The 14,751-nt window shown below is 34.6% G+C and overlaps 3 protein-coding genes across 3 annotated transcripts; all 3 read right to left on the bottom strand.

Moving 5' to 3' along the window:
• Positions 3,818-4,705, bottom strand: LOC105170299 (60S ribosomal protein L12). Its single transcript, XM_020696760.1, has one exon. The coding sequence runs from the start codon at positions 4,615-4,617 to the stop codon at positions 4,117-4,119; it is 501 nt and encodes a 166-aa protein (XP_020552419.1). The 5' UTR covers positions 4,618-4,705; the 3' UTR covers positions 3,818-4,116.
• Positions 6,153-6,982, bottom strand: LOC105170300 (60S ribosomal protein L12-like). The gene has a single exon (XM_020696761.1). The coding sequence runs from the start codon at positions 6,869-6,871 to the stop codon at positions 6,371-6,373; it is 501 nt and encodes a 166-aa protein (XP_020552420.1). The 5' UTR covers positions 6,872-6,982; the 3' UTR covers positions 6,153-6,370.
• Positions 8,351-9,142, bottom strand: LOC105170297 (60S ribosomal protein L12-like). The gene has a single exon (XM_011090995.2). It carries the CDS (start codon positions 9,057-9,059, stop codon positions 8,559-8,561), a length of 501 nt encoding a protein of 166 aa, XP_011089297.1. The 5' UTR covers positions 9,060-9,142; the 3' UTR covers positions 8,351-8,558.

The raw sequence follows: 14,751 nt of genomic DNA, 5'->3' as shown, positions 1-14,751 counted from the left end.
TTGTTGCCACTAAATGTGTATCTTCAATTGTAAACAGTAAAAACAACTTAAAATACTATAGTGACAGTAACAATTTAAAATGCTAGCGGATTCTGACAGAATTAAAAACCTTTTTTTGTGATGAAATAGAAGATATTATCGCATAATTATATTGAGGAAGCTGAAAAAAAATCAAATAATCAAATTTATCAATCCAAATATAACCATATTTTTTTGCGATTAATTGTTGCATCCTTTTACAAGACAAGAAAAATGAATGATAATTGAGAGACAGAACATAGAAAAGTAAAGAAAAATGGTGGGCAAAGAAAAGAAATATAGAGAAGAATTGTTTTATTTTGATATAAAGTAAGTCTAATTATTTGATTAAATATATCCTCATGAGTTTGCAAGACAAGAAGATGATTTGTATGTGTGAACCAATATTAGTAAATTATTTTGTTAAAACAAAACAAAAAGAAAAAACCAACTTTATCAAAATAAGGGATTATAAATCCTTAATAATGAGTGATTTAGATTTATTTGAAAATTTCCATATTTTAAAACAGAGATTTCAAAGCCTTAAAACGATCTCATCTTAAGCTATTTATATATCCGTATAAATCGAAATCATTTCTTTCAAACACTCCCTTCCACTCAAAATCTTTACATCCATGCACACACACAACATATATAGATCCTAAGACAATATATATATGTTTCCTACATAACTCATACTTAATTTCTGGTAATCCGTCGACGCGTTTAAGGAAGACAAACTTATTACATATTTTCCACTGACCACCATCATCATATATGCATCTCATGAACTACTACTACTACTGTTACTACTATATATATACATACATATGGTTCAAGACACGTTGACAAGCACTCAAAACCATCTCAGTAAGTACAAACCAGTACTCTCTTTCTGAGCAGTTTGTTGGACAACCCTGAAAGAAAAGAACACAGAATTCGCAAGAACCAGTTGAAGGGCAGATGGAAATCTTCGTTCTCTTCTTCTATGATGGTCTCGAGTTTAGGCGAATGCGAATAAGGTTTCTTAGGGAAGAGCAGAGGCAACGGGGCGGTTTCCATGCAATGCTCCACTCCTCCAATCTTTCTTGCCATTCGCAGACAACGATATAACCAAGCAATCCGGCCTCGACCAGAAACACGTACGATGAACAACTGATAATCAATCGGACAAGAAGAGAGAGTAAGATAACTAATGTATGAGGCTTAATATATATCCGGTGACTTGAGGGGGTAGATGGTAGAGGGCATTAAATAGACAACTTAGGTGGGAGGAAATATCTAACGGGAGACGAAGAAAAGGATTGAGAGAGGAGAATTGTTGGAAGTGGGGTTGACGGTAATGAGAATGTCCACGCGTGTTTCATGCAACTAGATTCCAACAACAGGACGCAAACGACAAGTACAAATCTTTGTTTCTCATCATATATACACATATATATGTTGTAGCTTAATCAACTCCAGAATTGTTGTTGTGGTGAGTATAAATTAAGGTTATATAAGTTTGAAAGAGTATGTCTGTATGCATGTATGTATGTATCTATCTATTACGCAATCAGGGGGGTTGCATGCTTCACACGTAGTTGTTATGTTTCGAAGAATTCTTACCTACGAGGACTGCTCGCATTTATTGTTTGTCTGTACCTTGCATTTCACAATCTCCTCACAGAACTATATTGTGCCATTTCAAGAATTTGTTGACCCACGTAATACAACCAGGATTGAACTACTTACAAGATAAATCTAATTATTTAGATAAAGTAATTAATCACTTGACAAATATATCATATTTGCTATATAATTGATTTAAAGTCAATCAAATTTGATTTAGATAAAAATCTTCAACCCGCGCTACCAGTTGCTAGCAACTAGTTTTAAGTGTTTTGATCCTCACATCACATGAATGAACATATATATATATATACAATATGGTCAGCAATATAGAGTGTTAGTTTATAACTTTTCTAAAACTTGCTATCAGATGTAAATAAGAAGTTAACAAAATGTTGTTTAATAATTTATTTTTAAAAAAAATAACTTCTAAACTATTGTTAAAAAATACCTTATTTGTTAAACCATTAGCAATCTCCATCGATTCTATTCATATTACTTACAAAAGTTACTATTATTAATATTTTATTCAAACACTTTGAAAATTTATTTTAATATTAAAATGCGATATTTTATAAGTAAAAATATATTATAAAATATATAAATTGTAAAGTGTTTGCGTGCCCTGATTGTCCACTTCCACTTCCATTTCAATGAAGAAGCCAAGTCTAACAGTGGCTAGGAAGGCCTGAGACTGAGAGCATCATAGTGTTTTTTTCTATCAAATGCTTTCTAGATATGCCAATCCTACACCAGGAAGATCTACTTCTTAACGGAGCATCACTCTTAACTTGCTTTCTGCTTAATTGCCAACCAAATTTCCAGCCGAAGCTAACAGTACTAAACGCTAACCGTTGTAGTTATCCCAACTTAAAATTCAAATTTTCAAAATCAGCATCCAAAATCATGGATAGACTTTTAGCAAAAAGCATTAACTGCAGGATATCACAACCTGTACACGGTTCTTCCTGTATATCAACAAACAAAAAGAGAGCACAAACCGCTTTGTGCAACCCATGTGAAGAAATGGTGATGACATTGATCACCCTATTTCTGGGTAATATAAACGAAAACTGCAATAGTTGAAAGACGCCAGCACAACTAAGAACGGCCAGTGCAAGAATTCTGAAAAAATGTGTAAGCACTTGAAAGGGTTGCAGCATAAACATATAAAAATTGATGAACATTGAAGGTCTACAATCTACATGCATTACTGCAATTCATTAGAAACACATCATTTGGCGATTTATCACTAGAAATGGCATCATACCAAGTAATAATCATCTGAACCTCTCTGTTCCTAAAGAGGAGATTTTCAACACAAAATTATTCAAGGTATTGTATATATCTCCTTGTAGCAGTAATTTTGGTGATACAGGACACCAATCCAAAGCCAAGGACTGGAACAGTAGTTTATAAAGGAATAACGTAGCATGAGACATGATATTCTCTAGAAATAGGAGGGCAAGCACAAAAGTTCATACATTAATACAGAAGTGGGGTTGTAAACCTCTCGAGAAAAAAATTTCTCGTTCACACATAATCATTATTCTCGGATGAATGATGGGAACAAATCATAGCAATGCACCAATCCCTCTTCTCCATACATGAAACATCTCAACAAAGAAAACTGACAACTGTGGCCTTACCAAAATAAGATGACTGTAAATTAATAACATATTTGGGATGGTGAAACAAAAAGTTGCCCATTTTCCTTAGAATCAAAGAGTTGCTTGTTCAAGAGGGCTTGTTACCTATAATGTACACCGACTATTCATGCTTGTTCCTCACGAGCACAGGACTCACAGATCACTAAAAGCAAATAAATGCAAATCCAAAATTGCTGTTTAAAAGATGTCAAATGACTCTTAGAGGCTAGAGCAACTGCCACCCCAACAAACAAGAATGTCGACAAATGACTCTTAGAGCAGCCACCGGGCCCCTGTGCCACCAACAAGCACTTCTAGGTAAACAAAACAGAAGGGAATATGGACACAATGATGGAATCCCATTTTCAGCTGATAATTATCTTACAAACATTTCAAGCAGCTGTTGCTTATAGACATCACTGTTCTTTTACGGGTATAAGTTTAGCGGTTCCTGAGTTTCTAAGCTATTTTTGAGTACACCCTTCAACTGATTTTAAGAACCTGTTCCAACATCAAAGTGCAAAAGATAAAGTCCAAACTGTAATCCGCATCAAGCACAAATTGTCTAATCAGAAACCAGAAGACAAGCAACCATACCTAGTACCACATGAAAAAAAAAACTAGAGTTTTATGAAAAGATAAACATCTCCAACCTACAATATAATGTAACAGCACTAACCATTAACAGCATTTCTCTTTCATCTTAATGTTCCCACGTTGCATCAAAAAATCGCTCATAACAGTTTACTCCTCAAAACTGTTGGTAATTAAAACACAATAAACAACAAAAATTATACGAAATTTGATTCGAAACTAAATTCCTAGCTTAACCTTGAGCTCAATCTTGGGGGATTTCCACATCTCCATCGGTAATCTCCTGCTGCAAATCCTTTGGGTCCTTGCCATCCACCGTGCACCCAACAGAAACACACGTGCCGAGAATCTCCTTCACGGTACCAGCCAAATCCTTAGCCATGGAGCGAGGGCTCATCACCTTAGCAATCTCGATTACATCATCAAGCGAGATATTGCCATTGTGCTTGATGTTCTTGGTCTTCTTACGATCGCGCTCCGGCTCCTTGAGTGCCTTGATGACTAAAGCGGCGGCGGAGGGAACGACGGTAACCTTGGCCTGACGGTTTTGGACGGTGAGCTTGACAGTGACACGGAGGCCCTTCCAATCCTTGGCGGTCTCCTTGGCGATGTCTTCACCGATTTTTTTAGGGGAGAGACCGAGGGGACCGATCTTAGGGGCCAGGGAACTGGCGGCACCTACTTCTCCGCCGGTGACTCGGACGTAAACGTCAACGACCTGGGTGGGATCGAACTTGGGCGGCATTGTTGGTCGTGTTGGAGAGAGTGATTAGGGGAAGGACAGTGCAACTGCAAACCAACAAAGAGAGAGAGAGAGCGAGGGATGTAAGGTAGGGTTTTAAGTGTCAGCTGAGAGTGAGTCCTGAGAGGCCCAACAAAAAGGCTTTCTGAAGATTTGGGCTTCTTTTCCATGAGGACTCAAAATTGGGCTTGAGATTGGGCCTCAGTTAGTATTTTTCCGATTTATTGCATTTACATCAAACAATGTTAATGATAAAGGTGAGTGTAACTGGATGTTGTTCCTGTCATTAGGAAGTAAAAGACTGCTTCCTATCTATAATCCTGGATTCTTATCTTTTTTTTCCAATTTTTACTATGATCAAAGCTTTAATTATCCATCCAGCCGGCATGCAGGTTGTATAATGGTTGTTGAATCAATTAAGTACCAAAGAAACTTTCACTATTCATGTTTTCTAACGCATCCTCCTCTCCTATTGCCCAAGGTGTTTGCTTAATGGCCTTCATCTAATAATAATCAATTTATGGTCACTAATAATTGGCAAAAACATATTATTATTACAGAGATACCACAACCTGGCCGCCCCCAATTCTTACCCTATCAAATAATTTTGACGAGAAACCACCACATCACTCTGCCCTACTTGCACCAACCGAGAGATATGAATGAGGAGCGGAGCAGAGCACCCATATTGACATTTGAACAAGAATTCAAATTACCTCCCTGTACCACTAATTCTAGTTGTAAGCACCAATCATATCCCAGGCACAGGGGACAGACAGTTCATCAAGGATAAAAGAACGCATTGAGATGCAGAGCAATAATGTGCATGCACAATGCAAACTCATAAAAATTAACCTAAAAATGATGAAAAATGTGAAACTGTTGAAAGAAAAATTCACATTCACACATAACTCATTACTTGAAGATGAATGGTGGGAACAAATCATCTCAGACATTCACCAATTTCTCACCACGTTACATGGTCACATGATCTTATCAGACGAAACTGCAAACTGAAACTTTACCAAAGAACAGGTGTTCTGTAACTAATAACCCTTTTCGGCTGACCAAACAAAAGTTGGTTATCTAGACTGCTTGTCTTTCTACTCCTAATTTACACCATCCACCAAACACTTTACTCATGCTTGCTACCTACCCGACTCAGAATTCACATAAGGCGAACAAATGCAAACCCCTCACCATGTTTCAGTGGATGACAAATGAGACTTATAGCAATTACCAGGGCCACCAGTAAAACCTTCCCATGTAAAACCAAAGAGAAGAGACTATAGACTCAATAATAGACCCCATTTGCAGTTCACAAATTATCAAACATTTCATGCACCTGTCTACACTTATACCATGTGGTCCTTACAAGTTTAGCAGGACTTGTCCAAAGAGCAGAAATGGTTCTGAGTTCTAACTAATTTACTCCTACACTCATCAACTGATTTCAAGCGCCTGCTCAAGTACCAAACTCCAGATGTGATCTTAATGATCGTTCACAGTAACCAAATTCCCTAATTAGAGAAGCCATATCCAAAAACCATAGCACATGAAACTAAATCTAGAATTACTTGGAAAAATAAGCATCTCCAACTTACACTGTAATGTAACAGCATGTTTCTCGATTTTCCACCATGCATCCCAAAAATCCTTATCACAGGTTCATCCTCAAAATCATTCGTAACTAAAACACAATGAAAAACAAAAATTGTGTGAAATTTGAAATCAAATTCCATGCTTAACCTTCAGCTCAATCTTGGGGAACTTCCACATCTCCATCGGTAATCTCCTGCTGCAAATCCTTCGGGTCCTTGCCATCCACCGTGCACCCTACAGAAACACACGTGCCGAGAATCTCCTTCACCGTACCAGCCAAATCCTTAGCCATGGAGCGAGGCCTCATCACCTTAGCAATCTCGATAACATCATCAAGCGAGATATTGCCATTGTGCTTGATGTTCTTCGTCTTCTTACGGTCGCGCTCCGGCTCCTTGAGTGCCTTGATGACTAAAGCGGCGGCGGAGGGCACAACGGTCACCTTAGCCTGACGGTTTTGGACGGTGAGCTTGACAGTGACGCGGAGGCCCTTCCAATCCTTGGCGGTTTCCTTGGCAATGTCTTCACCAATTTTCTTGGGCGATAGACCGAGCGGACCGATCTTAGGGGCGAGAGAACTGGCAGCACCGACTTCTCCGCCGGTGACCCGGACGAACACGTCGACAACCTGAGTGGGATCAAACTTCGGCGGCATCGTCGGCGATGGGTAGGGTATGAGGATGCTCAGGGAGTGAAGAGTGGAGAGGCAATTGGAAACCAAAAACGAGCAAAGACGAATTGTGGTTTTAGATTATGTGATAAGAGAGAAATGATAGTAGAAGCCCATTTTGAGGGAGAGATTTGGGCCTTTTTGTTGGATCATAATATTTAGGAGTCTACTTCTTAGGATGGGCTTTGATATTTAGAGCGTGTTTAATGAGTCTATTAATTCTTCAAAACATCATATAACATGTTAAAGAAAGAATTTATAATTTATTGAAAAGTATTCAATAATATTTTTGTAAACAGAGATTGTAAACTCATTCTAAGAAGTTTCCACACATTAACAAGCTCATTAATTTCAATCATATTACTTACAAAATCACTACTTCAAACAACTTATAAGTTTCGTTTTTTACTTTTACTACACACTTTTTCTTTATGTTTTTATTTTTAAATTAAAATCTAACATCTTACAAGTTTTTATAAAAGTATCTTATAAAATATATAAAAAGATATTTTAAATAAGTTTAGTTGACGTACGTCCGTCATGTATTCAACTCTTTACACGGCTATGACTGCACCACAAGTCTTCTCCTAGAAGACGGCTGTTTAAGAAAAATAATTCGTTCTCTTCTGCATTTCAGGCCAAGCAATAGAGAGTATTAACAAATGAACCTTATATGATACAAATAAGAACATCCACGAACATGTGAATCCAATAATGAAGGGATGAAAAAAGATGTGAACAAATCATCCAGGATACACACCAATCCTTGTATCCTCAGATGAAGTCATCTCACCGAAAACATTTCCCCTGAGAGAACTTAATAACGAAAGCGAAGTTCCAGTCAAACAGAACGCCGTGCACCAACAAATGGGCACCAACAAACCAGCAAAGTTCCAGTCAAACAGAACGCCGTGCACCAACAAATGGGCACCAACAAACCAGCGAAGTTCCAGTCAAACAGAACGCCCGTGCACCAACAAACCAATTCCGGATTGGTAAACATTAGATGCTTATAAGCATTGTGGTTCTTCATGTGTTTATAAGCACCAAAACATCTTGGATTCACTTAGAATGAACAACAAAAAGCCCAAATTATTGTTTTGAGGAATGTAAGATGACTCTGATAGCAGCCGCCGGTGCCACCAGGAAGACCTTATGGTGTAAAAAAAGAAAAGAGAGAAACGCAATGGGCACATGAACAAACTGCAGCATTTTCAGCTTATAATAATCAGCCGAACATTTCATGCTACTGTTGCAATTAGACAGTGTGATCCTTTAACTGGTCACAAGTTCAGCAGAAGAACCATGAAAGGACAAATATCTCTGCACTCTTCAACTGATTTCAAACCCCATTTCGACTACCAAATTGCTGAAGTTAAAACCCAAAATGATAACTCACAGAATGCACAATTTGCTCTAGTCTGAAGCTACATCAACGCACAACCATAGAACATAACATAGAAACTATAAAATTTTCCGGAAAAAATTAAGCATCTTCAACCTCAATATAATGTAACAGTACTGATATCATTAACAAGACATTTCATCTTAATGTTCCCAACTTGGGCCAAAAAATCCTCTAACAGTTCCCTCAAATCCATTCGTAATAAAACACAGTAAAAGATGATAATTATATGAAATTGGAAACAAAACTCCAAACTTAACCTTCATCTCAATCTTGGGGAATTTCCACATCTCCATCGGTGATCTCCTGCTGCAAGTCCTTTGGATCCTTGCCATCAACGGTGCAGCCAACGGAAACACACGTACCGAGAATCTCCTTAACGGTGCCCGCCAAATCCTTAGCCATCGAGCGAGGTCTCATTACCTTAGCAATCTCGATTACATCATCAAGCGAGATATTGCCATTGTGCTTGATGTTCTTAGTCTTCTTACGGTCGCGCTCCGGCTCCTTGAGTGCCTTGATGACTAAAGCGGCGGCGGAGGGCACAACGGTTACCTTAGCCTGACGGTTTTGGACGGTGAGCTTGACAGTGACGCGAAGGCCCTTCCAATCCTTGGCGGTTTCCTTGGCAATGTCTTCACCGATCTTCTTGGGAGATAGACCGAGGGGACCGATCTTAGGGGCGAGGGAACTGGCAGCACCGACTTCTCCTCCGGTTACACGGACGAACACGTCGACGACCTGGGTGGGATCGAACTTCGGCGGCATTTTTGGCGGTGGCTAGGGTTTGAGTGTGAGAGAGCGGAGATGAAGAGGAAACCGAAACCAGAGTTGTAGCAAGCAAGCAAGCTAGGGTTTTAGAGCGTAGGCTGAAACGACTCGGAGAAGTCCATTTTCAGGAATTGGGCTGGATCACGAAATTATTGTAGAATGGGGTGACTTTTCCAATTGGGCTCAAATTTTAGCAGACATCCTAATACAAAGGCCCATGTTATTTGGACCATATTCCCCAACAAATAGTCCCATTTCTCACAATATTATTATATTTATAATTATATATACCACAAGTTAGAGAAATTTATTAAATAATAATAAATAACATTATAGGATTATTATTTTTTATTTCTATGACCTTCAATTAATAATCATAGAAATTTTTATATACTTTCTAGGTTGTGAATAAATATTACAAGTATTTATTATTTTGAATGTATTACTCATCAATTATTAAATATTCCGACTAAAATTTCTTTTGAAAACTATAATCTAAAATCAAATCATTTGAATTTTAACGCCATTGTATAAATTTACTATGAAGGCTTGTGTACATATGTCCTTGTTTTCTATAATTTTTTCATATAAAATACACTTCATCTCAAATATTTATAATATGCTATATTTTACAAGTCAAGTCTAAATTCGTTCATTAGTCGGGATTAGTTTCTAATAGTTAGTTGAAGTTTTCGAAAAAATATAATAAGGATTTTGTAAATATTTTAAAATGATAAAATTTTGAGTTCGAACATCAGAGAGATGATTTGTTTTTTTAGAGATATTTTGAAAGAATCTTTGTTATTATTATTATTATATTAGGCATAGAATAATTAAAGAGGTGGAAAATGGATGGAGAAAATATGTAGAGTTGTCAAATCAGTAGAAAAGGAAAATGATAATGTTAGAGAAGAAGAAGCGTCACAAAGTAGCAACTTGCAACTCACAGCTCTTAAATCGCTACTTTGAAATCAACAAAGCAATGACCAATTTCTTCACTAGTCATTTTCCAAGAAAGGCTGTACAAGAAATCATCCTCAAGCTGGACAATACTACCACAATTATGTCCCTTTTTTTTCTTTTATTCGATTACAATTCTTTTATACATTGGTAATTATTAATAATTAATTAATATACACTAATTATTAATATTAAATCTATATAATTAGGTAATTTTTAGTATTATATTAAATCAACAACTACTATTAAAAAAATATTCATAAAATTTATTAGACTCAAAAAAATCATGTGATCTCAACTTTATCGATTGAACATACTGTACTTGGCACAATTATATATGTATGTAGGCCATATATTCCCTTCTATCTTTATATATATATGCAATTTGATGTTGTGAAATCGAAAGCCTAGAGTCTAGACCCCCACCCCACGAGCTTTTTTGCTTCAATGATTTTTGGTGTGAATTCTATTGTGGGTTTATTATTGTTAGGAACGACTAAAAGATAAATCAGATATTTAATTGTTAATTCGACATTCATCAGTAAATTCGGTAAAAAAAAAAAAAAACAACATTTAACACAATTTATTGTTTAATAATCTTTGAAATTCAACTCAAATTTGATTCAATTAGTAAATAAATAATACGAAAAAAATATACTAAAAAATTATTCGAGTTCGACTCCTATTCAATTCAGCTTCATTAACTCATCAAGCTCCATTTGATACAAAACAACCAAATCTCAAATGTAATATTTCAATCTCGATAACAATACACGCAAATTTTAAGAAGAAATGCAAGCAGTCTCGCTATGACACAACAAATGAGCAAATTACCCATTTAGAAAAAAATAGTAAAAAAATATATAGAGGTAAATATCAAATTAGGGGTATAATTCTATTAAACCTAAATTTTAATAATAACATATTCAGCTCGACTGGATCCATTTACATCTCTAATACTAGAGATATACATCGTTCTGACTAATCAATCATGAAAAAGTGTGGGCTACTGAGTGTGAACATAATATGTAACATCCACCAGTTAGTTTTGATTGTCCGAAAATTTTTTATTTTATAGCAGATATTTAGTTGTACTAAACTCAAGTCATTTTAGTATATGTGCTGATATTTTGGCTTGTTTTGTTAAGTGTCTCAACGTGGAAAAACAATTTCAAGTTGCATGCATGCATACGTGTGTATATATATAAATATATATAGCTATTAGATCTATTTATTTATTTGTTTATCATTGTAATGTTACATAGTATAAAGTATGTTATACGCTAATTTAAACCCAATCACATGACCTTACTATCTACGATTCCCGAAACCCAAACGGATAAAATTTTAATGCAAGTTTTACAGAATAAAGCAACTCTTTAATCGGGATTAGATTTCGTGTACCAAAAGAAAAACCAACCTACACAACACAAATACAAAAAATAATTTCTTACAACATGGATTAATTAACGTTTTTTCTTTTCGGGTGTGAATGGATTATAATAATATTTATAAATTTCATTAGTTAAAAATACATAATACAATAATCATCAGCATTAAATATTTATAATTAATCAATAATTATTATTATTATAATTTAAAATAAATCACGAATATCGTGAACCTCAACTTCATCAAATAATTTAGGTGTGGTTGCACATGAATTAACTTTCTCTTGTCTGAAAAGAGTTTGCAAGTTGCGTAAAATACTATGATATGCCAAATTCTTTATTACAAAATAGTACGAATCTAATAAATGAGCAGAGTCGTAATACAATATGAATTATGATGCTTGTTCTTATCCGTTAATAAAAGTTGTATGTATTTGTGAAGTACACTTTTCTGCAAATAATTGAAAATTGCTGTTATTTTTTTAAAATTAAGCCAACAATAATTGTACTTTTCAAGTGCAATTGAGTAAACAGTCACCAATTGTAATGATACAATAAATGTTTATCCAAAACCTAAAGCTTATATCAAAATTATTTTAAATGTTAATTCAATGTGGTGTAAATAAAACAAAAAAATCAAATCCCTATTAGTTATTAATGAATAGTTATCTTTAAGTTGATGTCACGATTATAAAATTGAAACATATGGTGACATATGCAAACTATTTTTTCACAATTTACAATAAATGCAAGCACAATGTTGCCTCAATATTTATACAAAATGTCGAATAAGGTGTAAAAAAATATATATATATATATATATATGTATTAGGTTAGTATTTCTGGTCTAAATTTTAACTAGAGTGGCACAGTCATAAATGAAGAATTTTTAAAAATGATGTAAGTGAAATTTAAAAAAAAAAAAGAAAAAATATATAATTTTGTATTTTTATACTGGGTCTAAGTGTTAATTAACCCGGTAAATTAAGTACCATTAGTTGAATTTAAATAATTACTACTTGCCATAACAAAAATATGTATTTCACCAAATCATGAAAAATGTAATAAAAAAACCAATATTATTGTTGTTTTATTTTTCATAGGAAGGCAATAGAGAGGATAAATATGTAATAAACAAAATATCACATAATTGCTCGTTTATCTTAATACGGGGTAAATTTTATTTAACCCTTATTATTATTATTATTATCTTATAATTTAACGAATACTTATTTAATCAGGGGAAATAAACAAAATATATAAATATGTTGGGAAAAGTGAAGAAATGGAGAGAATAAAGAAGTTTGGTAGTGGAACATCGCAATCATCTCCTTCCATCTTTCCCAATTATACATAAAGAAGAAAATAAGGGTTTCGATTGGTAGATCCCATTCACAACATTATGGTAGCCTATTAGCCTACCAGTAGGTTAGTTCACCACCCTTCAACTTTCTCTTCTTTATTTTACTTTTTTTAATGAAAGTGACAATTTATTATTATTTTTAAATAAATTAATTATAATCACGAATATCAAATATTCGTATCTAACAATTATCAATAATTATAATAATTATATATTAATTATCACTATCATATAATTATATCTGATCAACACATATTATTAAAATAGAATAATATCTTACCCGTCGACAGAGTTCAAACCTATGACCATAGAATCATGAGGATTCAACTTCACCAACTCAATTATACCGCATCTCTAATTCTCTGTTTAAACTACTATTCACCGCATGACTGTTATTGGAGCGAATTGCATGACTGAGACAGATTAGCTATCAGGCTGAGAGTGGGAGCACATCTGACTGTTGTGTCGACTCTATCTTCACGTGGGAACTGTTCTGTAAATTTTCTCCAAGTGCATCCTTTTTTGTTGTGGCCTGACTCTCCACCGAATTTGCAGACAACGGTATAATGTTGCCTCTTCATTTTCAGTACTCCTTAGTCCTTTTCTTCTTCTTCTTTGGTTCTTCATCAGTTGATGGCTTCCTTAATCTTTTTGGCCTCCCTCTCTTCTTCCCAAAATCAGGAGGTAATGGAGGGATATACCCTGTCTTTTCTCACATAGAAGCTCCATCCATAGGCATCATACAAGGCTCATATAACTTTTGTAAAAGTTTGCACTTGATAGCAAGAATGTACAAACTCCACATGATCCAACACTTGGGCACAGATAGCACTCATCTCATGTTGCACAAAATGCCACTTAACTCTTATTTTCTAGCTCCATCATAGCATGAGATCTCATAGTTGTCTTGATTGAAATACAGTCTGATGCTTTGTCCACATTCTTATCCATCATTTTCTTGATTTTAGGACAAATTTTCTTATCACCCCACCTTTTTGCTGCTCTGACTCTATTTTGCTACATTTTCACCATCAAATACTCTCTAATCTATTCTAACATGGTCAATGTTGGCTTCTCTCTTGCTTCTAATATGCTCTTATTGAAACTTTCACAAAGGTTATTCGGCGAACTATCAGACTAACAAGGTGGTTTGTGAGCATTCTAGAGCCTTCACATCCAAGTCTTCTATTTCTTTCATTGCTCTATCAAACTTAGCATTTGTAGTTGTCGTGACTACAGCCCATAAAGCTCTCTCGAAGGCTAATCCTTTAAATTCAGTTGTCTTCATATTTCTATGTAGGTGTCTCACACAAAAACCTATTGTCAGCACGTGGAAACACATTCTCAAAGACCGATAACAATCCTTTTTGTTTATCAAATATAAAAGTGTAGACATCATCTCTTTCAATGCACAAGTCCTCTTTCAATCTTAATAAATGACTATGATTTAATATTTACAAGAAATCTATACTTCTACCACAGTCAAAATTGCTATAACTAAAATATTTATTATAATTATTTATTTTTAATCATTACAACTAATCATAATCAAAATATCACATCTCTTATAGTGAATGACGTATTATTATACAAAAAATCAAAGTAAAAAGTTATATATATATATCATTCATATTCAACAATATTTTACAATAACACTGAAGTCAACAAATCCCAATAAGTATATATTTATAATAAATCATTTACTGATATTTGCATTCAAATTTGGTACATTTAAATTGTACACATTAACCTTAAAAAAATATAAGTATGCGAAAATAATAATTTTGATTTCTTATAAACAACGACACATAAAACCCCATGTTATATAAATTTATGGACGTAAAGTGCAGCAGCCCTACGAGTGTCAGGATCAAACGTCTTATTTTCATTTCTCCAGTTACTTATATATTTTTAAATAATAACAACAAGATATGTCAAAATATTCTCCACTTCTCAATCATGCACTATAAATGTA

Source organism: Sesamum indicum, linkage group LG9, assembly GCF_000512975.1.
Source record: "Sesamum indicum cultivar Zhongzhi No. 13 linkage group LG9, S_indicum_v1.0, whole genome shotgun sequence".
NCBI lineage: Eukaryota > Viridiplantae > Streptophyta > Magnoliopsida > Lamiales > Pedaliaceae > Sesamum > Sesamum indicum.
The sequence above is the reverse complement of the archived record's forward strand: the minus strand, read 5'-3'. Positions and strand labels throughout refer to the sequence as shown.